Consider the following 27,942-nt stretch of genomic DNA (forward strand, 5'->3'; position numbering starts at 1 on the left):
TTCCTCATAGTTATCACAAAATCATTAGCTCCTAGTTAGAATGAGGTATACTTCAGATATCACCATCCCTAAAAACTGTTTCACATTTTCACATGTGAGTATAGAAAAAATACATTTATTCAGTTTGTTAGCAACTTGAAAAAGGTCATCAATAGTTAGGCCATCAATATCTAATGGATCGATGTGGTTCATTGGTCCACTATATATAACTATTGGCTTAGTGGTTTCTTAACCGAACACTCTCCATTTAGAATTTCCAGTTGCTAATGTCAATTGCCACAATGAAAAAAAACTGGAATAAAAAGAAAAGAAATGAACTGTCTATGACCACTGTAATCACCTTTAATCTTTCATTACTCATCATAATGCAATGACTACTATCATCCATTTTAAAAATTCATTTTTGCATTTACAATTTTTTTTTTAAAATCTCATGATAGATGTTTTTTGTAATATATTCAGAGACATGGCTTTCAGCTTCTAAATAATTGAGTCACCTGATGCACAACAATTATAGAAAATATTTTAGTAATTCATTGACATTGAATAAGAAATAAAGATATAGGTTTTCAGCATATAACTATTAGTAGTAATAGTATTAAGAAATGTCTTTATAAGCTAATAGGCATATTTTAGCCTATTAGGCATATTAATACATTTCTCTTTAAAAATAGTAACAAGTTGTTATTTTAATAGTAAAGTGCACAGGTAAATCAAAATGAAAATTGTGAAAATCGAAGCACTTGAGCATGAGTAATGTGAAATCTGTCATTAATTTCTTGAAGGAATACAGATTATTCTCAGACATTTTTTAGAGTACTTCCTTTACCACTTCTTCAATGAACAAATTTTTGTCTTTATTACACTTCAACTTCGCACCCACATTCATTATAATAAAGACAGCAACCACTCACTGAAGAAGTTGTACAAGAACCACAAAACACCTGAAAATTATCTGTATTTCCATTATAGAAATTAAGGATAGATTTTAATCTATGCAGGTCGAAGTGCTCAGGTTTTCACTATTCTCAAAAATATTAACTGCATTGCATTTTATTACTTAAAAATACAGAAATAATATTTGTAAGTCAAACAGGAAACTTAAAATGGAAATTTTATATCAAGTGCTACATAATGAAATACTATTATTAATATTATAGACTATGTTCAGAACAATAAAGATTTATAAAAAAATTTAATCATTTAATGATACATAGGATCATTAATTAAATCTTATTCATAAATGAGGATATAATGATTTTGATTCTTTTGTCATTGTTTAAACAGTTTATATACATATATATATATATATATATATATATATATATATATATATATCACCAACAAGAAGGGAGAAAATTCACTAAAACCATTTGCCAGTTTATTTTGTTTATAACAGAATCGTGGTCACTACTCCAACCATCAGCTTCAGCGGCACTGTCTCCAATCTCAGAATTATTTAGTTCCAGGGATGGGGTGGGGGAGTGTCACACCACATGGGGCCTTGGAACAAACGGCTTCGCTAAGCACATCTTTGTCCTCCAATTTTTCTTTTCTGTGACTCATGGTGTGTCCAGGCTAATACCCAATGCCAGTGTGTCACCCACTACCCAGGATGGCTGTCCCCTAAATGCTTCTATCCCTCCTATGCCTCTGTCTAATGGATGTCTATATTTAGTTCACAATATGTAAATTCTTTAATCTGCTCTAACAGTGATGTTTCAACTGAACACCAAAATTTATATACACAAATATGTCTGCTATATGGCAACATCTATTTACACATAAAAAAAATAAATATGTGCTGCTTACACATGGATCTGGAATGCTGGACTCTAGAATCGAAACTGACATTGAAATAACAATGAGACTGGAATAAATTAACTGCACGCTTAACTGCATAATAAAAAAGCTGCAATCATAATGAGACTGTTTCTGTGGATGACAGTTGTCACGCAATTCAATTTACACCCAAGTTACTTAACTACTGTTCTGCAGCAGATCTCAAATCCCACTTAAATCTATGAATTATGGTTAGATAGGAAGATACTGAAAACTTCACCCCTACTGATAAATGTACCACTCATCAGCAGGTATTAGCATTAGTAGAGGCATACGATGCAAGAAAGCAAGCTAATACAGCATCAGGGAAAAAAAAAAAAGTTTCCCATTTCACCCATCCATTTGCTCCAAATATTTGTCCAATTCTTGCTTGAATTAATTTAAGCTATCAGCTTCCACACAACCTTGACAAATGCAAAGTACTGCATATGGGTAGAAGTAACCCCAGAGAAACGTACCAACTGTGTGGTACTACACTTAAGGTGGTAGAAAATGAAAAAGACCTGGGAGTAATTGTGCAGTCAGATATGAAGTTTTCTGAGCAATGCAGACAGGCTGCTAGGGCAGGTCATGGGGTTTTGTCAATGATATATAGGAATTTTGCAAGCAGGGAAAAGGAGGTGATTGTCCCTCTGTATAAGGCAATGGTCAGGCCACGCCTTGAGTACTGCGTACAGGTCTGGAGGCCTCATTTTAGGAAGGATGTAGATTTGCTTGAGCGTGTACAGAGAAGAGCAACACGATTGGTGAGGGGAATGAAGGGATCCTCTTACCAAGAGAGGCTTAAGTTCTGCAAATTGCAGTGGCTGGAGACCAGGCACCTGCGTGGTGATCTGATTGAGGTCTATAAGGCCTTGAATGGGTTGAGCACGCTGAATTTTGATGGGATCCTTCCACTTGTTCAGATTACGAACCTACAAGGGCATAAATTCAAATTAAGAAAAGACAGATGTAGAATAGATGTGCGGAAATTTGCCTTTAGCCAGCGGGTGGTTAATTGCTGGAACAAACTTCCATCTGTCGTTGTGGAAGTTGATAGGTTAAATAAATTTAAGGAGGAACTGGACAGGCATTTGGAGGGAATGGTGTGATTTTTTTTTTTTTTGGCTGATGCTGCATAAGCTCCTACACTTGCTTTCTTGCATCACGTGCCACTACTACTACTACTACTACTACAGATGGAAATTTGTTCCAGTAATCAACTATCTGCTGGCTAAAGGCAAATTTCCACATATCTAAAAATCCCATCAGCATTGAGCTTGCTCAAGCCATTTAATGTCTTATACACCTCAATCAGATCACCTTGCAGGTGTCTAGTCTACAGCCGCTGCAATTTGCAAAACACAAGTCTTTATTGGTAAAAGCACCACTTTATTCCTCTCCAATCTTGTTGCCCTTCTCTGTATTCATTCTAGCCACTCCACATCCTTGCTAAAATGAGGCCCCCAGACCTGTATGCAGTACTCAAGGTGTAGCCTGACTATTGCCTTATACAAGGGGTCAATCACTTAATTATTCTTGCTAGCAAAATTTCTGTATATCATTGACAAGACACCATGCGCTACTCTCGCAGCCTGTCTACATTACTCTGAAAACTTCATATTTGAGTGCACAATTACCCCCAGGTCTTTTTCATTCTCCACTACCCTGAGTGTAGTACGATAGAGTTAGTACGTTAATCTGGGGTTACTGCTACCCATATGCAGTACTTTGCATTTGTCAATGTTAAACTTCTGTCCACTTCTCAGCCCGTCTGCCCATATTTTCAAGATCCTGTTGCAAAGGCACACTGTCATTAACAACCATGCCAACATTTGTATCATCTACAAACTACGATATTAAGCCTGATATACCTGACACAATATAACAGCGTAGCTTAATTTAATTTATTATGGTACTCACCTTTTTATAGTCTGCTGTTGATGTTGGAATAAAATGGATGATAATTTTAAATTAAGTTAGCGTGAATAAGTTAGGATTTAAAAACAGAATTAAAATGTGCGCAAGGAAATAGAAGTGCATGTCTTCGTCCTTGGTTGTCAATGTTGAAATTTGAAACAATTGAAGTTATATGGTTGGATACAGAAGGCCAATAGCCATGATAAGTGGCTTTCGTTTTACACGTCTTCAGTTGGCAATGGTAGAATGAGAGTAAGTGCGTGTGAGAGTAAACCATATAACTTCAATTGTTTCAAATTTCAACACTGACAACCAAGGACAAAGACGTGCACTTCTACTTCCTTGTGCACATTTAAATTCTGTTTTTAAATCCTAACTTATTCACGCTAACTTAAATTTAAAATTATCATCCATTTTATTCCAACATCAATGCAGATTATAAAAAGGTGAGTATCATAATAAATTAAATTATATTGTGTCAGTTATAAATGGTACTTTAAGAAATCTACAATTTTCGAATTGCCTGATATACCTTCATCAATATCATTGATAAATATACAAAACAACAATGGGCCCACCACTGAACCTAGGTTTGGCCTATAGTTATTTTGTATATTTGTAGACTAACATTAGTCCAAAAAGAGCAGTGTCCATTGATTACCACTCTCCCACTCAACCATCCTTTTATCCATTGTAGCAACTTGTCCTTAATTCCATACTGCTCCAATTTGTACAGTAGTCTTCCATGTGCAACAGTATCAAAAGCTTAACTGCGAGGTGATCTGATTGAGGTGTATAAAGCCTTGAATGGTTTGAGCATGCTCAATGCTGATGGGATTCTTCCTCTTGCTCAGAATAATCACCTGAGAGGGCATAAATTCAAATTGAGGAAAGACGGTTGTAGGATAGATGTGCGTAAGTTTGCCTTTAGCCAGCAGGTGGTTGATTGGTGGAACAAACTTCCATCTGTCATTGTAGAAGTTGATAGCTTAAATAGAGTCAAGGCAGAAGACAAACATTTAGAGCGAGTGGATGGGTGAAATAAGGTTTTTTTTTTTTTTTTGCTGATGCTATATAAGCTTGCTTTCTTGCATCATGTGCCTTTGCTAATGCTAATCCAAGTATATGATATGAAAATTATTTTTTGCTTCCATTTCCTTTGTGACCACATCATAGTATCTAATCAAATTGGATACTATGAAAGACATCCCATTAACAAACCTATTCTGTGTCTGAACTATATCTGCAGTCTTGTCTAGAAGATCTAGCACTGCTTCTTTAATCAGTGACTCATTTATTTTCCCTGGAACAGAAGTTAATGAACAGGTCTGTAATTACGCGGGTTACCATTAGATCACTTTTTGTCAATTGGCGATACATTTGCACATCTCCAGTCAGTGGGAACCTCCCCTGAGTCCCAATGATGCTCTCATAATTATGGCTAATGGTTTGCTTACTTCCTTTAATATACCTGGATAGATCCCATCCAGCCCAGGTGATTTTCTTATGTTTAACTTCAACAATTTCTCCTCCACTTTACTTTCAGTTATTACAAAATCATTAAGTTCCATTTTAGAGTTTAAGAAGCTTCTGTCCTCCACTTCCTTGCAGAATTCCTCATGTGTCAATGTAGATGTAAAACACTAATTCACTTTGCCAGCTATCTGAGCAGGATCATCAACAGGCGAACCATCGATAAGAAGTGGACCAATCTGATTCATCCCCATCTTTCTAGAATTTACATAAGTAAAGAAGCCTTTGCTGTTTTTCATTGCATTCTCTGCCAAAGATTTCTTGTAACCTGATTTTGCCTGCCTAACCTCCGTTGTGACTTGATCACAGACGAGTTCATATATACCTTAGGCTTTTGTCATAAATAAAGAATACAGTCAACTGGAAAACATGGTATCTAAGTTTAATACGGCTGCAAAGGCATAAAATAAAATGGGATAAATAAATAGAAGCTTTTGAGATTAGGTATCTCTTATTCACCTAGGAAAATACATAAAAACGTTACATATAGAATGTGCTGAATGTGGCCATGTCAGGCAAACAGAGAGCATGCACAAAGACGTGCATGTAATGCACATCTACTGGGCAGAACTAAGTAATTGTTCTGTCATTTACTGGGCAGAACTAAGTAATTGTTGCTGCGAATGTAGGATGCAGACATGAGCTGAGTGCCAGCACTTGTCACAATGCAACACTACAGCCTCTATTGATTGGGTGCAACCGCATACCTCTGTTGTGATTGAAAACACTATGGCAACCAGATATATGATGTGACTCAAGCCACAGTCATTGATGGTACTGGCGTGATTGGTCAACAACCCCAGTATCACGTCTGAGTTGAGGTCATGATGCATGGACCAGTAGTGCTCTGCAACTGCAGAATGTGCAGAGGCAGCCGATTGAATGGCCCTTTCATGATCTGAGATGCGGTCATGGAGTCTTCAGGCAGTTTCCCTCACATAGCAGCTGCCACAATCATGGCAATTGATACGGTATATTGCACTGCTGCGCAAAAGGGGGGGGGGATGGGTGTCTTCACTCACAAGACAAGAGATTGCACTCCTCTACTGGGAAGCTGCAGGAACTTTATCCGGTACCCATGTAGGATCTTAGAAACGTGTTATGAAGTGCCTGGGTAATATGGGATGTATGCGGTAGAGATTGTCTCGTCACTATGGGGGGTGGTCTCAGATGTGTGGCAAGCTCATGGGCTGGTAGATCACAATTGTCCAAAACATAGGCTGAACAGCCACAGATGATGAGGTCTGCTCTTATTTTAGAAACTTTGTTAGGCCTGACATCCACGAAGCTGGCATTCCTTATATCTGTGTGACACCACGTCTCTGCTATCCCAACAATATCTGCCTTTGATGTCTTGACCAACACTTCAAATTCATCAAATTTATTTACTATACTTCTAGCATTGGTATACATGCAAGCATACACGCTCCTACTCCTATTCTTAGTTACCCTAACACATCCCATATATCCACCTATTTCAGGATGACTGCCATCCATCCCTGAAACCCCCAACACCCCACGCTCCACGTCGCTACTTATTCTAATAGAAGTTGTGCAAGAATCACCTTCACCTCTGCCTACGGTTGCCGGGCAGACCAAGAGAGTATAGATTTCTAAGTATACCATGCTGCCAGGTGGTGTCAAAAGCCTTCTCTATATCTATTGAAACCAATACTAGATGTTCATGTTTAACAAAGGCATTACGAATGGCAAATTCAGCCTTCATCATAAGATCCAAGCATGACCTGTTTTGACGAAAGCCATATTGACTATGGCTCATTAATGTTCGGACTCAATGATAAAGACGAGTCTACTGTGGACACTTTTTTCAAGGATTTTTCTGAGGCAGCTTGAGAGGGATATTGGTCTATAGCTATAGGGATTGGTTGGATCTTTTCCAAGCTTTAGGAATGCCAAAACAGTACAATGATGCCAAGATCAAGATGTTGTAGCATGACATAATAGATCCCATCTAGTTCAGCAGCACCATTGTGAGCTGTTTCAATGGCATGCAAGAGTTCAGAATATTGCAGAGGTTTGTTATATGGCAGAATGAGAGCAGTTTGAAAGTTAATAGAAAACTGTTCTGCAGTGTTTTTAATTCTTTGGAATGATGGAATATAAGCTGAATGCGCTGACACTTCGGCAAAAGTGTTGCCCATAGCATTTGCAATATCCAAAGGTTTAGACAGATCTTCCCCATTCCAGGAAAGGATTGGAGAAGGTTTCGTAGGAAACTTACCAGAAAGCTGTCTAATTTTTTTTCCATATTAATTTGGTGTCAGTGTTTTTGTTAATGCTTGATGCAAAACAGATCCAGGATTCTTTCTTGGCTTGCCTTGCCTTTGTATGAAACGTGCTTTTGCCTTTGACTTCTTATAATTTTTATTAGATTGGCTGTTGTTGGATTTTGCCGAAACAAATTCAAGGCTTTATTTTTTGCTTTTTTTGCTTTTGTGCATTCCTCATTCCACCAAAAATTATAATGCTTATGATCAGGGGGATTTGATAGTGGTATTGTGTCTTTAGCCACATTTAGGAGATGTGATGTGATGTGATGTGATGTATCCTGTCACATCATCGATAGGCTGCAGACGGATTTTTTTCTCATCAAAAGGTATATTGATGACTGGAATTTTGCCCAGTTTTCTTGGGCAAATTTCCATTTTCTGCAGGGTTGAGTTGGAGAAGTCTGTGCTATTAATAGGTTGCATATGATTGGGAAGTGATCACTACCCACTGGATCATCTAAAACATACGGCTCTATGGTTGGGACCAGTAATGGAGAAGAGATGGAGAGATCTATTGCTGAGGTATGTCCAGTTGGGAGCCGAACGCGTGTGCCAGTATTGAGTATGGCAAGGTTTAGTGCCTCTAAAAATCTCCGAATGAGTCAACCTCGTCTATCTAATTTAGGATCGCCCCATAAGGGGTGGTGCCCATTGAAATTCCCTAACATACAGAGAGGTGGAGGTATCTGTATAAGGAGGTCTTCAAGTTCTTTTAAACAGTAAGTATGGTTTGGCTGTAAGTAGATTGATGCTAGTGTTATTGCAATATGGAGCATTATATGCACAACAACAGCTTCTATTTCAGTTTGAAGTGGAATATGCTTAGTTTGGATCTTTGAATTTATCAGGATTGCTACACCACCATGGGCAGCATTTCTTGTATTACGATTGCTTCGATAAAGGCAATAGTTCTTTATCGAAGGAGAAATTTGCAAGGTTAGGTAGGTTTCCTGGAGACAAAGGGCAGCTGGAGAAAATCGATTAATTAGATCTTGGATATCGTCTGTATTGCGACGAAAGCCTCTGCAGTTCCATTGTAAAATACAAGGCATTATTTGCGTTTAGTTGATGGAGCTGATTCTGACTGCTTTTTGAAGGTGACTGGTTTATGACGTTCCAATTTTTGTTTGTCTTGTCTTTTTTTTGGAAAACTGGCTGACCAGTGTCCATTCCATCTTCTTCCACATGGATTTCTAAAATAGGATCTTCCTGTATAGATCTGCCATCTGTGTCCATGGTTGTGTCCTGAATATTTTTCTTAGCATTTGAGTTTGTAATACAAGATGTGGTAGCAATCACTGGTAGAGGAGATAATGCTGGTATTGTCAGAGGTGTATTATTTGCTTGGTCTGTGGTCTTGGATTGTTGCTTGAGTACAGTTGGTTGTATCTCAGAGAGGATATTTCTAGCCCAATCAGAAATCGATTTATTAGTAGGGACTGTGACATCTGGCGCCTCCGTAGCCAGGTGGGAAGGAGCAGCAGTGCGTAGCACACGCTTCTTGATTAGACCGGGGTTCGAGCCCATCACCACCAAATACGGAGGATGCGGAAAGGTCAGGGAGTGACCACCGCATATCCCGGAGCAATATGGCCTTAGTTGCTAATGCTCCTAAAAACCAAATAACAAATAACTGTGACATCAGTTTGAATGGAGACTGCTTGATATTTTTTTACAGAATTTGCCTAGGTAATACTTTGGTTTATAGTTGGTGCAACTAGTTTTCTTGCTTCTTGGTAACTGACTTTGTTCTCAACCTTGTATTTTACTATTTTTTTTCTCTGTTTTCCACTTTTCACATGTCTTGGAATATGCAGGATGGTCGCCTTTGCAATTTGGACATGTCATTTTTGTAGCAGTACAGTCATTTTGTATATGGTCTGAGGACCCACAGTTGGGGCAGACAGGAATTCCTCTACATACAGTTTGAGAATGCCCATACTTTTGGCATTTATAACATGATAAAGGGTTGGGAATGTATGGGCGAATGCGACAAAATAAATAACCTGCTTTTACAGAGGAGGGTAAGTTTGGCGTATTGAAGGTAAGAATAATATTTCTGGTAGGTGCCAGTTGATTATCATTTTTAATCATAATTCGTTTCGTTTCAATTATGTTTTGTCCCTGAAGTTCTTGGGTTATTTCTTTCTCGGTGACAATAAATTCCAACTTGATACGACACCCTTAGATGAATTTAGGGTTGCATGGGAAGATATTTTCACAGGAATTCCAGCAAAGCTTGTTAGTTGTAAATGCTTTTCAGAATGTCTTAGATTCATGGTTTCGATAAGTAAGTCTCCTGATTGAAGTCTCTTCACCATCTTGGGAGACCCTGCAAAATCCTCCAGATATTTCTATATAACAAAAGGAGATAATTTATTCATAGGGTGGTTACAAGAGAGTGGAAGATTAAGAAAGATTGGCAGGGTTGCTCCACCCAATCAGTCTTCAGTCTCTTTGGGTTGTTGTTTTTCCATTTCAATATGGTCTATATTTGCTATGTTTGCTCTTTTTTGCCCTTGGCAAGAGGACTTTTCTGCCAAGGTTACCGGCCCCACCACGGGGAGGCAAAGCGGTTAGAAGGGTTAGTAAAGAATTTAATATATATAACAAAAAGAAAGGTGAATTTCCTTTCTCTGTTCTTACTTGATACTTTACAAGTGTAGAACTGATTTATGATAAATGAACTGCTGATAGAAAACGACATAACTTAACAGAACTTTTATCTCTGAGAAAGATCACTATTTGATTCGCACTAGAACCACTTGACCTTGAATTTGCTTGGCACCTGGGGCTCCATGTCAAGGGGAGACAATGCCTTAGATTCTGTTTGTGTGCTTCTTAATCAAGAGCATGATTGTATCCCCCCCCCCCCCGTCTTGTCACTCCTTTCTGTGCACATTGTACTCATCAAATTCAAATTCTGCATCTGCTGCATTTGACTGGCATTATGTTTCTGATATCCTTATAATGTCTATATTGGATGCCTTAAGCAATACTTCAAATCTATCAAATATACGTGTTATAGTGTTAGGAACATACTCATATATTTTTGCCTACAAGAATATACCTCATCACGTACCTTGAAAAGAAGGGTTTGAAATTCCATATCACCTTGCTTTGCAAGTGCTGTTGAATGTCCCAATAGAAGCACTGCAAGAATCAAATTAACCTATGTTTGCAGCTACTGTTAAAAATTAGTGTGTGCATGTGTGTGCATGTGTGTGTATGCGTGTGTGTGCGTGTTCCCCGAAACTATCAGTTTTCTAATCTGCCTAACACTGTCTCAACAGCATCAGCAAATATTCTTATGCCTCTTCTATTTAGTATATCTCATCTCTGTAAAAAGAGTCTCTTCAGATAACAAACACAGACCATTCTGAGAAAAATTCTACCTCATGAACCTTGTATAGTCATGCAAGGGCTGAATTGACTGACAAAGCTCTCATTGTGTAATCTCTCCTATCATATCACAGCGAAATTCTAGGCACTTTCAAACTTAATCTCTTAGCTCATGGCTTTTTCTCAACCTTGCCTGCCCAATACCAGTTATGCAAATCTTCAGATTTCATATTTGTGCCCATAAAAGGTGATAAACGCTCTACAACATCATTAACTTTTGCCTTTGTCAAACAAACTGTGGTGCTATTCCATCTATTCTTTTTTGCATAATATATTTCCTTTTTCCCTGACAATAATCACCGAAAATAGATACTTCCTTGTAGAATCAGCACTTTCTGCCCTTCAGTGATAAAATCATTATCAGGGAAGAAAATATTAACATGGTCCTGCAATATCCTGACATGCTCCTAGATTTGACAGTCATTATGATATGAAACTGAATAAAATAATCTACAAATATTATATAGATGATATAAAAGAAATTATATCACTTATGATCTTTAATAAAATAAATTTTATTTTATTTTAACATTTCTTCAATATTGTCAATTTAGAAATATCAGTGAGTTAAATGTATTCACTTGAATGAAATTCAAGTGAATCTATTTATTGTAAACATTAAAATATCTAAACATTTATGTCACAATTATGCCATTTTGTTTTATCTGTTTTCTACTTACATATGCATCCACTACTTGAATACTGCCAATATCCAGGTTCACAAACATCACATGTAATTCCTGCTGCTCCAGGTTTGCACAGACATTTCCCATTTTCTATATCACACTGTTCATTTTCAGATGCAGGACCACAATTACATGGGCGACAACCAGCACAGCTCCTAAATCCCCAGTGGTTTGGCTATATAAAGGAATGGTTACGGATTTTATTGAAAATATACAACAACACATATTTAGAAATCAAAATTTGTGTAATAAAAACATAATTTTGAGTTCCAATTTTAAGTAAATGGGTTGATAGTATACATGAAAAATAATTCTGAATGATAAAACCAAAAATCATATACCAGACATGATATACTGGATGGTTATAAAATAAGTTTCCCTATTCAGGAGACCCTAATGTCAAAAAGGTTAGAGATAGCATTGTGAAAATTGGTGGGTATATCATTTAGTGTATGGGAAAGCAATTTGTAGAATAAAAAAACTTAGTTCAAATTTCCGCCACCAGGGGAGAAAGTGGCACTGTAAATATGAGATGGAATACTAAACGTAGGATTGGATTTAAATATCAGAACTTAGAAATCTACAGATATTGTTCTATGTGCTTTCTTTCACTTGAGATAACATTCTGAAAACAGAGGACTGCGTGAAACACTTTTGCATTGATCTCATTGGGGATGTTGGTTACATGCTATTTAATGCTTGCTTTCAAATCAAGAAGTGTCTCTATGCTGCCACGGTAGACTCTGTCTTTCAGGTATCCACATAGCCAGAAATCACAGGGATTGAGATTTGGGGATCGGGCTGGCCAGAACTGTGGAAAATTTCTAGAAATGCAATCATTTCCGAATGTTGAAAGGTGTAGTACCTTCTCTTGATGACCAACATGGGGAGGGGCACCATCTTGTATGAACACTACAGTCTCCAAGCATTGCCTTTTCTTGCAGAGTGGGAATAATGTGATCTCTTAGAAGAGTACAGTACCGTGCACTAGTTACCGTACACCTTGGAGGGCCATGAGGTGTAGACTCTTCAAAGAAAAATGGTCTGATTATAAACTCTGCTGTGAATCCACATCATACTATAATGTATGGAATTTGCAGTGATCTTTCACGCACAGCAGATGGACGAGAAGTTCACCATATTCGGCAGTTTTGTACATTTACAGCCCCATGAACAGTGAAATGTGGCTCATCAGATCACAAGACCATTCGAGCCCATGTATCATCAAGTTCCACACGAGCCAGAAATCATAGAGCAAAGTCTATTTGTTGTTGCTGATCACAAGACTTTAGTTCTTGCACTACGTGAAACTTGTACGGGAACCAGCATAAAATTATTCGAAGCACTTTACATACAGTAGACCAAGGAAGGTTCAAGTCTCTTGACACATCTCTGGCACTACTGACTGGTAGTGTTTCGCATTCTGACCATTGCAACCACCACCTCATCTACTACCTCTGTTCTGATATGTGGTCATCCCCTGCCTGGAATTACACCTAACTCCCTAGTCGCTTCAAATTTCTTTATTAGTTTTCGAAGCCCCACTGACGTCAAAGGTCCTTTATGCAAACCTTTAAGTTTCTGATATTCATGTAGTTCTGCATTAGCGTTACTATTATTCTGGTAGAACAGTTTTACTAAAAGATCACGATCCTCTTTTGTAAGAGCCATAATGATTACTGACAGTGGCATTGGCCTTTCTGCTTTCATCTAACAGGTCGTCATTTGCATAAGCAGTGTGTCTTGAAGTACAACTTTAACATATGTGCAGTGCCTTTTCCCCTGGTGGCAGAAATTTGAACTAATTTTTCTTCTTCTATAAATCGCTTTCCCATACCCTAAACAACATACCCACTGATTTTTTACAGCACTAACTCTAACCGTTTTGACATCAGGGTCTCCTGAATAGGAAAACTTATTTTATAAATACCCGTTATTTGATTAATAACAAGTAAATCATATTTTTCTCCTCAGCTTTATACAATAATAATTATTTACGAAAAAAAAAGATTTTGAACAAACTGTTTATCTGCATCTGTACTAAGGGTTCAACCATGGGGCCTAGGTAGGAACCTAGGCCCCATGGTTGACATATTTTCAGGCCTCACTTCAGAGGTTGTATATTCTAAAAGTTTGCTTGCAAGGTAACATTTTTTCCTGTGTCAATCCACACCCTCAGAAAGTGTTTCTTCTTTTTTACGCCTATAATAGGGACCTTTCTGTATTATACAAATTTGTGTCATTCACAGTTTAATTCTTCTGCTAAAATCCAAAATTCACATATAACTAGGCAACAACATCATTATATGTTGTTTGCAAATTAATTTTTGAACTAATTTTTCTTCTTCTACAAATCGCTTTCCCATACCCTAAACAACATACCCACTGATTTTTACAGCACTAACTCTAACCGTAACACTAACGCCTAGTTATATGTGAATTTTGGATTTCAGCATATGTTTGTTATGTTTGTTATTTGGTTTTTAGGAGCATTAGCAACTCAGGCCATATTGCTCTGGGGATATGCGGTGGTCATTCCCTGACCTTTCTGCATCCTCCATATTTGGTGGTCACGGGCTCGAACCCCGGTCTAATCAAGTAGCGTGTGCTACGCACTGCTGCTCCTGCCCACCTGGCTACGGAGGCGCCCATGGATTTCAGCAGAAAAATTAAACTGTGAATGACACAAATTTGATTAATACAGAAAGGTCCCTATTATAGGTGTAAAAAAGAAGAAACAATTTCTTATTACACACACACACACACACACACACATATATATATATATATATATATATATGTGTGTGTGTGTGTGTGTAATAAGAAATGCATTCATCCCTATAACATAATATACAGGTAAAAAATATATATGGTAAGAACTTGCCATTTGCCAGTTTATGACTTACAAACCTTGAATATTTACAACTTTACTTCCGTATATATACCTCTTTACAATTCACAAGGCAATTGGTATTGGGATCATGACCTACACAGTCTCTGCTATTGACAAAATCAAAATTGGCATATGAACTCCATCTTGTCTTACAACTTTTTTTTTTTTATTTATTTAAATCGATATGATGTTCTTACTCATCCCTGTACTGGCGGCACACCATGCTATATCCCTTTATTGTACAAGAGTATCAGCAACCAAGAGTATCTATCGGTTTTTAAACTGCATTAATATTAAACACTTCCCAAGGCCACTCATTCCTTTGATTCATGGATCAGGATATAACCAAAGCATTCAGAAGATAAAACAGTTGACTCACTTTCAAATATATTGCAGGAGTCAATGAACATAAATCTGCCCTTTCATTGAAAGCTGCATTAGATTAATAGATGCAAGGAAGCTAGGCTTTAGCAATATGAAACAAAAAAGCAAGCTTATTTAGCATCAGCCAAAATAAAAAAATAATAATAATAAAAAAAAATCACACGTCTACCCTGCATGCATGAAAGTTTTATGCATAAACATCTTTGACGAAACCTACTAAATTTCGAACAGCTAGAACCATAATCGTGAATGATGTAATTTATGCTCACGCCCACTACTTACTCTACCAAATCAAAGTTTGGAAGAGGTTAGGACAATAGCCTAATTACCCATTTGATTGTAGCCATTTGTTGAATAGTATGATTGCAACAATACAAGTATTTGTATTGTTAAAATCATACTATCATGTAGGAACATGTTACTCTGTCACACTTTCAGGATCACAACAAGTACAAGCATGAGATACTTGATTATACAATACTATAATATACTAAGCTAATGCAGTAATATGTATTCACTATATAGTTTACGTTATACCTCATCTATCAAGTTATGCAATACCGTAACGATCACAATACTAAATTAGTTAAATAATTCACTAAATATAAAAGATATATATGCCCAAAAAAGTGATTTTTTGGGCATATATTCCAGGCAAAACACCAATATGATAGTGGTAAGAGTAGCGAGTTGTAACTTACAAAGTCACAAGTTAAATTTAAAAAATACACTAATGAAAGCTTCTAAGCCTATTTAATCTATTTGCAAAACACAAATTAATATGTTAACTAATCAAAAATACAAACAATATATGCCCAAAAGGTGATTAAACTTTTCAAAATAATTATTTATTACAATTTAAACCCTACTATTCTGATCATATGTTGCCATATCACCTGAACAAAGAAACTTAAAAAACAATATGTAAATTTAAACATTGAATCAGCCAACTGTGAAGTATAAATTAAATGAAAATATGCAAATAAACAAAACATTTTAAAATCATAATAAACAGAATTTATATAAAAAAATAATTAATGCAAACCAAATTACAAATTAAATTAAAGTATAGTGGACAACCAACTGGGTGGTCATGGGCATTCAACTAAAGAAACAGAATGGTAAGAAGAAACTTACAAATGGGGGCAAAAGAAAATACAATGGATTATGTGGCTATATCAAAAATAATACTACCGTAAAGAGAAACATGATTATGTCTCTGGGACTACTATGGAAAAAGACACTAATTAACACAAAACAAATATAGCAAATTACTACTGCAATTAGGCTTAATCCAATCCTTTCGGAGGTTATAGTCACTACTCATAAGTGGCATTCTTACTTCAGTGGCAGTGGTGGTGCTCTTCCTTGCACAGAGCATTTGCACTTCTGAGGATCAGTGCTGCTTTATCATTTTCGATTCTTATTTACATGCAAACTCTACCAATCTTTTATTTTATTTTGAATATTGGGGTATTCTGGTACAGTCAGTCTCGTATAGCACGATAGTTGCGTTCCTAGAAACCCTCGTGCAACGTAAAATCGTGCAATATAAACAACAGGCCCTATGGGAAAAATAGGGTTAGGTGCTGACCACCCAAGATTGAACACACATTTGTAACAAAAACATTACCAAACACAATAAATTATCGTAATAAAATACTTACGTATTTTATTACGATATTATGTAATAAAATATTGCTACTGCTTTTGCTTCTATCTAAGCAAACTTGTTTTTTGTTTGATTTTCTATCCAAACAGATGACAGCCATTCCATCTCTTCCAATTCTTTCTGTCTTAACCTAATGGATTTTTAATTACACTTCGAGTTGTTCCTGCTATGAAAGTTGTTTTTATTTTCTCTGTATTCTTTGTAATTCTTGGTGTTGCCTCATTTAGGCCTGTAGCACGTGCAATATCACATGGTCTTTCATTTCGCTCAAAGCGTTTCACAATTTCATAATTTTTCTATATCGACAGAGGTGGATTGGCCATAAGCCTTACCGGGGAAACCCCGGTGGGCCGAAGGCCGGTGCGATTTTGGCCATAAACGCTAGTGTGAGGCCACTACAAATTTTTCCGGGTAAGAATTTTTTACCCAGTCTGCCTCTGTTTATCTATATTGCTTTTCTTTTTCTCTCCGAATCTATATTGTATTCACCAGGATGCTTCCTTTTCACACCTTTTAAGTATTTTACTCATTTTTAGGGAATAAAGCACAATTACAAAATGAGGAGGCACGCTTGGTACACATAAACAAAGCTGTAGAAACTGAATAAACAACACTGTAAAGGCAGAGATACACTATTAACACCTCACATTTTACTAAAGCACATTTCTGGGGGTTACTACCATAAAACAATAAAAACTATTTCCAGTTGTGGTTCTGCTAGTGGAATCTGTTATAAACTGGTAGTAAACTCAATCTAATTGCATTTACGATAATACCGATAGCTGGAATTGTGTGGGTTTTTACGTTATTATGATGAAATGTCAAAAACATAAATACATTTTCAGAATCTTCTCTTCATTCCTATCATGTTGTATTCAGTTGGGGTGATTCCGTGGTCGACTGCCATTTCTTGTAAACACAAAGGCGAATCGTGCATAAGCAAATTCCGGTTCATGTTATATATGATATCGTTCCCCTATTTATAAATCGTGTATGATCAAACTCGTGTAGTGTAAGCACGTGTTATACGAGGACTGATTGTACTCAGACAGCAAAACAGTACCTTACCAAGAAAAAACCATAATTGCAGTATCCGTTCACTACATCTGTTTCATGGTAATTAGTTACTTTTTCTATAGCAGTACTGGAGACCTAACCACATTTATCTTTATGGTATTACTAGTTTGTTGTTTCATTACTACCTTCCTGTACACATCATATTATGTTACCTGAAGACACCATTTCATCATTTAATTCATATGAAAAGTTCAGCATCCTATGTAACGGCATCTGCCAGTTAGCACGTGCTATTCGGTATCTCTTCAGTTGATATATGCCAGAAAAGCAGTTAACTCTAAGGATTTTTTATTTGGATTTTGATTTTCTTGGTACATCAACAATTAAAACTATAATGTGCTAGATAAGGTCATTAAAAACAAATAAAAGAAATATAAATAAGGTAAGGTTTCAGCAACCTATAATGGTTGATTACAACACTTAAAGGAATTTATGGTATGTATAAAGGTAAAAATCTATGAACAAATATAAAAGATATATGAATATAAATAAGTATTAAAAGTATATTTAAATAAAACTAAACAGGTTTATGGATTTTAGGTAACTAAAAACAGCAGACACTCACGGTCATCATCAGATAAAAATCTAACAGAGCAAGCAAAAGGCTCAGTCAGATGGCTAAATGTGGTAAAATTTATATGGAACGTGAGGACAATTATTATAATAGATCCAACAATCAAATATATTGGCTGTCTCAGATTTCTGTGTTGAAATCTGTCTTTGGCATGGATATTTTGTTTAGGATAAGTTTATAACTCTACTATGGAAGACCAAACTATGCTGCAGGAGATACCAAGCTATGCTACTAGAGACCCCCCCCCCCCGTTACCACACAAACCTATCACTACCTGTATTTGAATGTGGAATGTTTTTTAGGTTTGTTGGATCTGTCAGCCAATAGGATTAATCAGAAGGCTGAGCACTTTGATTTCTTGGACCCGCATTTATCTTTCTTAGGGAAGAAATGATGTTGGGCATTTATTCTTCTTCTTCTGTAAAGAGTTGTGGGACTGGGTCATTTGGCACTTCCATGAACTCTTCATTCTTTTTATCTTGTGTTCCTTGTGGCTCGTCAACTTTTTTTCAGCTTTCCTTTCCCATTTTGTTTTGTAGGAGCACTAGGAGGTACTGATATATGGGAGTGGTAGCTGACTATTTTTTTTTTTTTTTTTTTTTTTTTTTTGGTGGGTCATTGAGAGTTCAATGGAGGTGAACATCTCTTTTGGTAGAATATGCTCATTTCAGTTTGCCCCCCCCCCCCAAAACTCGGAGTTTTCATCCAGAAAAGGGGGGGGATCAACCAAAGATCACCTGAGATAGTTCTCAGATGACCCTAATGTGATAGTCTGTATCTCAGTTAGGGTCCAAGGAATGCTTGTTCACAGGAAGATTTGTTGCTATTTATTGGCTTAACATTGCCTCCTGATAGGATATATTCAGCTCAACCTTGAATCGCGGTAGTTTTTTCTTCTCCTTCCACCACTAGCATGCTCATGAATATGCAGGATGTTCTCCTTGGAAGTTTATGCAAGCTGAATCTCATGATTTCATGGTTCTCTGAACCATATAGCATGTGCAAGTGCACTCAGCGTGGTGCAGAGGACCATGAAATTATGGGCTGTTGACAATAGTCACAACAGGCCATTTACAAGTGTCCAAATTTTGGCAATTAAAGCACCTTAATGAGTTCGGTATTAAAGCAATTAAAGCACCTTAATGAGTATGGCTGTTCTGGGCAATGCCAGTAATGTTCTGGCTGTTCTTGGCAGTCCCAGCTTTGATGGAATTAAGAGTTGCTGGTGAGTTGAAAGTAAGGATGAGGTATCTAGTGGGTGCCAGATTCCCATCCCTACACATAAATATGCTTTTTACAGCTGTCACTCCTTGTGACTAAAGTTCAGAGCAGATTTCTTCTTCTGGATCTTCAAAAAGATCCCACATGGAGATTCATACCACAAGATGAACTGAGTGTCATATGTGGCTAATGAGAATCCCACAACAGAGGTGACTTGAATAAGCTGCTCTGAATGCTACCAGTTTTTACTTCTATTACAATGCTGCCAGACCATAGCTGTTTAACAGATTTGGAGGACGACCTGCCAACCCTTCCAATCCCTCCTGGATGAAGAAGGGTGATATCTTTTCCATGGACATTTTGTTATTGGAGTGGATTACCAGGAAGTATGATGCAGTTCTGGTATTTCTTCTGTTGTGAATTTATCAGATGACTGTTTTCAACATCAGTATGTTAGAGAGCGAACAAGAGAAAATGAGCCTTTTTGCTGAAGTGGAATTATTATAACTGTCATTATATTCTGTAGATACTGTATTGGGATCACTCAGTTTTGATTAGCAGAATCCACAGAACTTTTTATTTTGGTTCAGTGCCTGGACTCCCCACCAACAGAACCCAAGGGAACACACACCAGCAAGCAATAAATGCACTCAGGAGTGGAACAGCAGAGTGACCCATACACCACACCTGCACTGCCTGAAACCTGTCCCTCAGACAATAAGAGTAGGGACATGGCTGAGTCATCTCAGGACCACCCATCTTGTTGAAGCAGGGGGTAAAGTGGTGTGTTGAAGCTGAACTCCTTAAACCATGGGATTCTCCCTTTCTGAGTTTAAAGGAGTCGCAGCTCATGGCAAATGCACCAGATTCCTATGGTAGTAGTCTAAAACACAGGATGTGGGCATCAGATCCCAGTGATGCTGCTGTACTTTCAGAATAGCATAGGAACAGAAAGGCACAACAGGTGATACTGTTGTACACGATGGCACTAATAGTATTGAGAGTAGGAGACCTGAGGAAATATTTAACAAGTATAATTTCCAATGTCGAGAAAAAGTCATGAGTTAGGATTAAATACAAAAGTGTCTGCAAATATTCCCAGATAATTTGACTATGGAAAGCTCATGGGGTAGAATTTTTCTTAGCATATCTGTGGTCATTAATAAGTAAGACTGTTTTTTTACAGGGAGGGGATACAATTAAATAGAAGGAGTGCAAAAACACTTACTGATGCTTTCAGGAAGTGTTAGGTGGGTTTAAAAACTGCTAACTTAGGGTAAACTAATAGATTAACTACAGATGCAGAGAGAGAGTTGTAAGCAATTCTTGCACTGCTTTTATTGGAAAATATAGCAAACTAGAGAGCAAAGTGTTGAGGATTTCAAGACTTGCTAGGGACCCTCAAGGAACATGCAAATATAAAAGCTGCATTAGGATGACAAAGAATAAGAACAGATTCATGTGTAATTGCATGAACAATAATGTCAGGAGAATAGTAAACTTAATGAATATGAAGTAAGTGCTGCTTAATTCATCAAATGCACACATTGTAAGAATATCGGAGACATGTGTCATATAGAATTAAGGGATATAGAATTTGAAAATGGCGAGTGGAATGTGTACTGAAAGGACAGACAGCACAGGAGATGGGAAGGGTTATGCTATTAATTAAGAATCATATTAAAGCAAAGGCAGTGCATCCAGTGGACATGGGTCACCAGTGCACTGTTGGGCTGGTTTGGTGTGAAATAAGCACTGTAAAAATGGAAATGAGAGTAGGAGTGTGTTATAGGAAAAATAACTGTGTTCAGTATAATGAACAACTTCATAGAGAAATAAAAGTGGGGCAGTAAAGGAGAATGTCTTATAATGGGGGATTTTAACTTTGCAGATACTGACTGGAACTTGTAAATTGGTCACTGACACTAGAAAGATGATTTATTGGATAATTATTTTGTGAATTTATCAGATGACTGTTTTCTACAGCAGTATGTTAGAGAAGGAACAAGAGAAAGCAACACTTTTGATTAACAGCAACAATTCTTATGCATAAAGAATCTGCAGATAAAAGGCTGATTGGGTGGGAGTGATTGTGGTGTACTGATGTGGGAATTACTTAAAGATATAACTGCTGTCAAGGGTAAAGGGAAGGACTTTTAAGGGTGACTACAGCGGTCACAGACAATTTTTAAATTCTATGCAGTGGGACGAATTGATGATGTCACCAACAGCAAATTTTGAATGGGAAGCATTCAGGGAAGTAATCATAGAAGCTAATAAGCTTTTCATAACAACTAAGAAATAATGTTCAAGGCTTAGACCCAAATGGAAGTCAGATGAACTTAGAGAAGTCAGACTTGTGGTGAAGAAGAATAAAATTGCTTAGGATGACTGTAAATTATCAGGTGAAAAGAACGGTGTGGTAGATATAAACTCGTCAATAATCAAATCAAAAAAAGGAGTCTAAACAAGCCAAAGCAGATTATGAGATGTATTTGTCATAGGTTGCAAACAAAACACCAAAGACTTTTTACTTATGTAAAACACCAGAAGGAAGAAGTCACATTGCAAACTTGATATCAATAATTTAACTGTTGATAGTCTTTCTCAGGTTGCTGACAAAATGAATAGGAATATTTTGCAGTACATTTCCACATGTGAAATTCTTTAGGGAAGGGGGATGCCAAGAGTTTACCAGTCTCTGATAGGGAGCTAAATTATGTGATAACTGAGGTGGAAGAGAAATTTCTTGAATATAAAAAAGGCACCTGCAGTGGATGGGATGTATCCCATCCACTGCAGGTGCCTTAATTATCGCCTTAATCCTGCAGTGGATGTATCCCATCCACTGCAGGTCCCTTAATTATATTAAGGGAAGCAGCAAAGTAGGTAAGGAAACTCTAAGCAATGATTTTGAGAAAAATCTTTGATTCAGGGACAGTCCAGTCCATATGGACTGGAGATGTCCAAATGTATTCCCGAATCACAAAGAAGGATTAAAGGATGACATGGATAATTACTGACCTGTTAGCTTGACTTCTATTCCAAGGAAAATAATGGAGTCACTGCTTAAAGAAGTAACGTAGGATCATCTAGACAGAAATACAGTTATACAGCAGTCTACACATGGATTTCCTAAAGGGGTGATCTTGTTTGACCAATTTAATTGGACCCTATTACACAGTAACAGAGGAACTGGATGCAAAAAATAATTTTTTTTGATATCATATCCTTGGATTTCAGGATAGCTTTTGATACTGTTACACATAAAAGACTACTGTACAAATTTGAACAGTATGGAATTAAGAACAAGTTACTACTATGGATAAGTTGATGTTCGGTTAAGTGGAGAGAGAGAGAGAGAGAGAGAGAGAGAGAGAGAGAGAGAGAGAGAGAGAGAGAGAGAGAGAGAGAGAGAGAGAATGGTTGTGATTGGATTATGCTCCTTAAGGATTAATGTTATTAGTGGAGCCCCCAACCCTGGATCATTGTTTTCTAAATTTAGTAATGATATTGATGAGGGCATATCAGGCTTAATGTCTCTTTCTGCAGATAATAGAAAGGTTGGCAATGTAGTTAATACCATTAATCAAGGTATGCTACTGCAACTGCAACAGGTTCTAGAAAAAATTGAGAGATGGGGTGAGAAATGGCAATTTCAAATTTAACATTGGCTAATGCAAGATACTTCATATGGGTAGGCAGTAATCCCCAATTAATGTACAAGCTCTTATCATTTTCCATTACATGCAGCATAGCAGAAATAAGGAGGTGATTGTCCCATTGTACAAGGCAATGGTTAGGGTGCACATTGAGTACTACATACAGCTCTGGAGATCTAATTTTAAGGATGCAGAACTGTTGGAACAGATATAGAGAAGAGCCACGAGATTAGGGAGGGGGGAAAAAAGATTGCTCTCACCAGGAAAGGCTTTTGATCTGGAAACTAGGCAACTGCTTGGTCCCCAGATGAAATCTCTTGGAACAAACAAATCTATTGTTGTGGAAGTGGGTAGTTATTAAAAAAAATCAAGGAAGAACTATACAAACTATTGAAGAGAATGGGATTTTTTTCTTTTTTTTCTTTTTGTTATGCTGCATAAGCTTGCTTTCTTACATCATTTGCCACTAGTGATACTAATAAATTAAATGTCTGTTCATAGTACTAACCCTTAAGATTTATAACATGCATTCTCAAATATGATTATTATTATTATTATTATTAGTCATAAATAAATAAATAATTATTTATTTATTTATGACTTTGATTTATTTAATTTATGAATAAATTAAATAAATAAATATTAGGCGTAATTTTAAATTCTCCATTTTTTGTTTATTATTATTTCTTTTTTTTTGCATTCAGAATGAAATTTGATTTGTTTGATTTGAATTGACAATGCAGAAATTGTTTTTTTCTGCATTATCGATTCATTAACTCTTTCATAAGTAAGTTGCCAGAATGCATGTGAGCCCACATCAGCAACCTTCCAAAAAGCACGTGGGCTACAAGTAGTGAATTTCCAATTGAGGTTGTCACTGTGGAATGGATTATTTTTCTGGAAACTTGTAATTTTGAAAAAACTTCTAAATTTTGTACAAAAGAGCTATACATAAAAATTTTTTAAATGTTTGTTTTTCTTATTCTGAATTCTCTGTCCAACATTAAAGGGAAATCATTGTCAAAAATAAAAAGCAGAATTAAAAAAAAATTAATCCTTAAGGGACATTGTAATACTGAAATGGTTGTTTTAAATAATGTATACCACAAGGAGCTCACACACAAAAATTATATAACATTGGCCACATTGAACAAGGAAGCTACAGGCGTAACTTTTGTTACAACAGCCAAAAATTTAAAAAAAAAAAAAAAAAGTTAATAAGAAATGACAAATAGCAAAAAATAATAAAAAATATAAATACAGAAAACTACTGTTATAATTCTTTTGAAGGGACTATTCTCAAAGAGCACCAAATTCAAGAAGGTGTTTTAAGCAGGACCCCCCATCTATGGATATTTTTGATTTTTAACTGATACTTGTGCAGATAACATTGAGTTTTAACTTTCTTCCAGTGTATATGAAGCAATGATTTATATTAAGTTGAAAACCTATACATTTAATGCATTATCCTTGCTTATTTGGCACTCTTTCAACCTTTGTTTTGCTTAAGAGAAAGAAAATTTTAAAAATATTTCAGTCAATGAAACTAAATGTGCCCTGAATAATACTGTATAAACATGATGAATGAATTGACATAATAATGATACTGTCATTAGTGAAATTCATTAAGGAAAAGTTATAAAGGAAATTTATTGATGCCATGTTGAGCGGCACCTCCATAGCCAGGTGGGCAGGGACAGCAGTGCATAGCACATGCTTATTAATTAGACTGGGGGTCCGAGCCCATGACCACCAAATATGGAGGATGGGAAAAGGTCAGGGAATGACTACCGCATATCCCCGGAGCAATATGGCCTTAGTTGCTAATGCTCCTAAAAACCAAATAACAAACAGCCATTTTGAGCACATGGATACACAAGACATTAATTACTGCACTGCACGGAAAACAGATGAATAATAGAGAATTAAAAAATAGCAAAGGATATTCATGTGTGCTCCTTTGCCTGTTCCCCCCCCCCCTTTTTTATTCAACATTATTCATCCTTCGCAATGAAGAAATGCCACTTACTAGTTCGTAAAGAGTGGCCTACTCCAAAGGATCAAATTAATTATGAAATAAACATGACCTGCACTGGAAATAATTTCTATGAAGTAAAAAAACTGCACAATTGACAATTCCTACAATTTAGTCTTTCTCTCATTCCCTTTTCCAAAGCCAAAAATCAAGAGGAATGAGGGTTAATATCCAGGTTTAATCCATCTTGGATCTTAAAAAAAATTATAATAATATAAAAGGGAAAGTGCTTAAATGGAAGCATTGTATCAATTAAAAAATGCATGATATTTCATAGCATCAACCATGGAACTAGAAGAAATGAGTATTAAAGCGGGATAGCACTATACATGGGAGAGTAATTATGGGAGTTTGCTGTATATGTAAATACTTTTACACTGTTCACATATGAAGAAATAAATATATATACAAGTTCATACACATTCCACAGAGAACACCCACAAAAAACTGAAAGACAGCGCGCGTGCACACACACACACACACACACACACACACACACACACACACACACACACACACTTTATTGTATATTTTTATTACAACAAAATAATCTTAGTTATTATAGGTTGTTATGAATGTGCTATGATATATGGTGTTAATGTTATTGCTACAGTTAACAATTATACATTATACACACGCCTAATTCCTTTGTGTATATTATATAATTTACTATGGATCTGATTTCATGAAACAGATGCAGGTGTAACATAATAACAGTAATAGTAATAGGGACATTTGATGCAAGAAAGCAAGCATATGAGCTTATATAGCATCAGCCAAAAAAATTAATACAGTAAACCCCCGCTATTTGCGGGGGTTACGTTCCTAAGAAATGCCGCGAATACCGAAAACGTGAATATTGAGTTATGGCATCTGTGTCTCCTGATAATTATATGCATCCATGCATTTTTCTTCCCTGTCACGTGCCTCGATAGAACATCTGACATCTATTTAGGCCTAAAGTTCAAACAATATTTCTTAGTTGGTATGAAAAGCCTAGTAGCTTCCAAGATTAAGTGCTTGAATGCTTCTCATTTAGAAAATGCCGTTGGTAACATTGTCAGTTGGTCCCACTGTATAAAATTTAAAAACTCTGAGAACACTGCTGTCACTTTTACGAAAGCAAAATACCGCCCCCCCCCCTCCGATGATAGTTAGATATTTAAGTAAATCCTACATCAGTACACTGTGATCACTGCCACATAGTGAACATTCTGAACATTTAGTTGTTATTTAGAAGCATTAGCAACTAAGGCCATATTGCTCCGGGGGATATGCGGTGGTTATTCCCTGACCATTCCGCATCCTCTGTATTTGGTAGTCACGGGCTCGAACCCCGGTCTAATCAAGAAGCGCACTGCTGCTCCTGCCCACCTGGCTACGGAGGCGCCGCCACATAGTGATTCCTTTATCTGCAGATTTTTAAAACATGAAGAATCACTGCTAATAATCAGATCAATTACTCCCTCTGATTGTCTCTTGAACATCCTGATGTAGAAAACAATCATCCAGTAATTACACAAAAGTCTTGCTAGTATGTGAATGACCAACCCAAAAGTTTCAGTCTATATCTGGGAAATTAAAATCACCCATTATAAGACAATCTGATTTACTGGCCCACTCTATATTACCCTATACAGTTGGTCACTGTATTCATCAGTCATTATGCCTATAACACATTCCTACTCTCCACTTGGTTTTCCCAGTGCTTATGTCACACCAAACTGACTCAACACTGCACTGTCCACCCATGTCAACTGGACGCACTTCCTTAGATTTTATGTTTCTTAACTCACAGCATCACCCCTCCTTCCCATCCTGTACTTGTCAAATTCCAACTCTGCACTGCTTATATCCATGTAGCACCACGTCTCCGATATCCCAACAATATACACTTTTGATATCTTGGCCAGCACTTCAAATTCATCAAATTTATTTACTATACTCCTAGCATTGGTGTACATGCAAGTATATATACACCTATTCTTATTCTTAGTTACCCTAAAACAACCAATGTATTTACTTGTTCCATGATGACTCCAAGCAACCCTTGAAATCCCCATTACCTTGTATTCCAGGCCACTGCTCATTCCTCGAAGCTAACAGTTTTCTGACCCACCTAAACACTGCCTCGACTGCATCATCAAATATTCTTGCACCCTTTCTATTTAAGTGCATCCCATCCCTGTGGAATCAATCTCTTGTTTTAGCAAGCACAGACCACACTGAAAAAAATTCTACCCCATGAGCCTTGCACAATTTCTCCAGGGCCGAATTGATTGACAAGGCCCTCATCATATCCTCCTACCCTGTCTGCAATTCTGGCCAGAATTGCAGACAGTTTCAATTTAACCCTAACCCATTGACCTGTACTTATTAATTAAGTCCGCAGCTCTCCTACTCTTAATGTCATTAGTGCCAATGTGTACAACAATATTACCTTTTGTGCCCTTAAAAGATGATATCTGCTCTACAACGTCATCAACTTTTGCCCCTGATAGACATACCCTGGTCCTATTCCACCTATCCTTTTTGCACAATATATTTCCCATCTCCCTGACAGTAGAGTCACCGACAATAACTAGCACCTGTGGCACCAGTGGATTCTGCCCTGAAGGTTGCCGCTGTGTTCCCTGGTGATCAAGTGCAAGCTCTGGTATTAATGTGGGCAGATGAGAACTCGATGGGTCCCCCAATTTAAGCCCTTCGAGGGCAACTACCCTGTCATTCAAGCTCTCATAAAGGCTTATAACAATGCTGAGTTGGTGACT

General features: G+C 36.9%; 1 protein-coding gene across 1 annotated transcript in view; it reads right to left on the reverse strand.

Moving 5' to 3' along the window:
• LanA (laminin subunit alpha) overlaps positions 1 to 27,942 on the reverse strand; it is a 1,178,005-nt gene that overhangs the window by 449,969 nt on the left and 700,094 nt on the right. Inside the window, exon 35 of the mRNA XM_090374120.1 lies at positions 11,648 to 11,828. Coding sequence (XP_090230246.1) covers positions 11,648 to 11,828 — 181 coding nt within the window. The remainder of the gene's footprint in view (positions 1 to 11,647; positions 11,829 to 27,942) is intronic.

Source organism: Mastigoproctus giganteus, chromosome 5 (genome assembly GCF_048544385.1).
Source record: "Mastigoproctus giganteus isolate SK-2022 chromosome 5, ASM4854438v1, whole genome shotgun sequence".
Taxonomy (NCBI): domain Eukaryota; kingdom Metazoa; phylum Arthropoda; class Arachnida; order Uropygi; family Thelyphonidae; genus Mastigoproctus; species Mastigoproctus giganteus.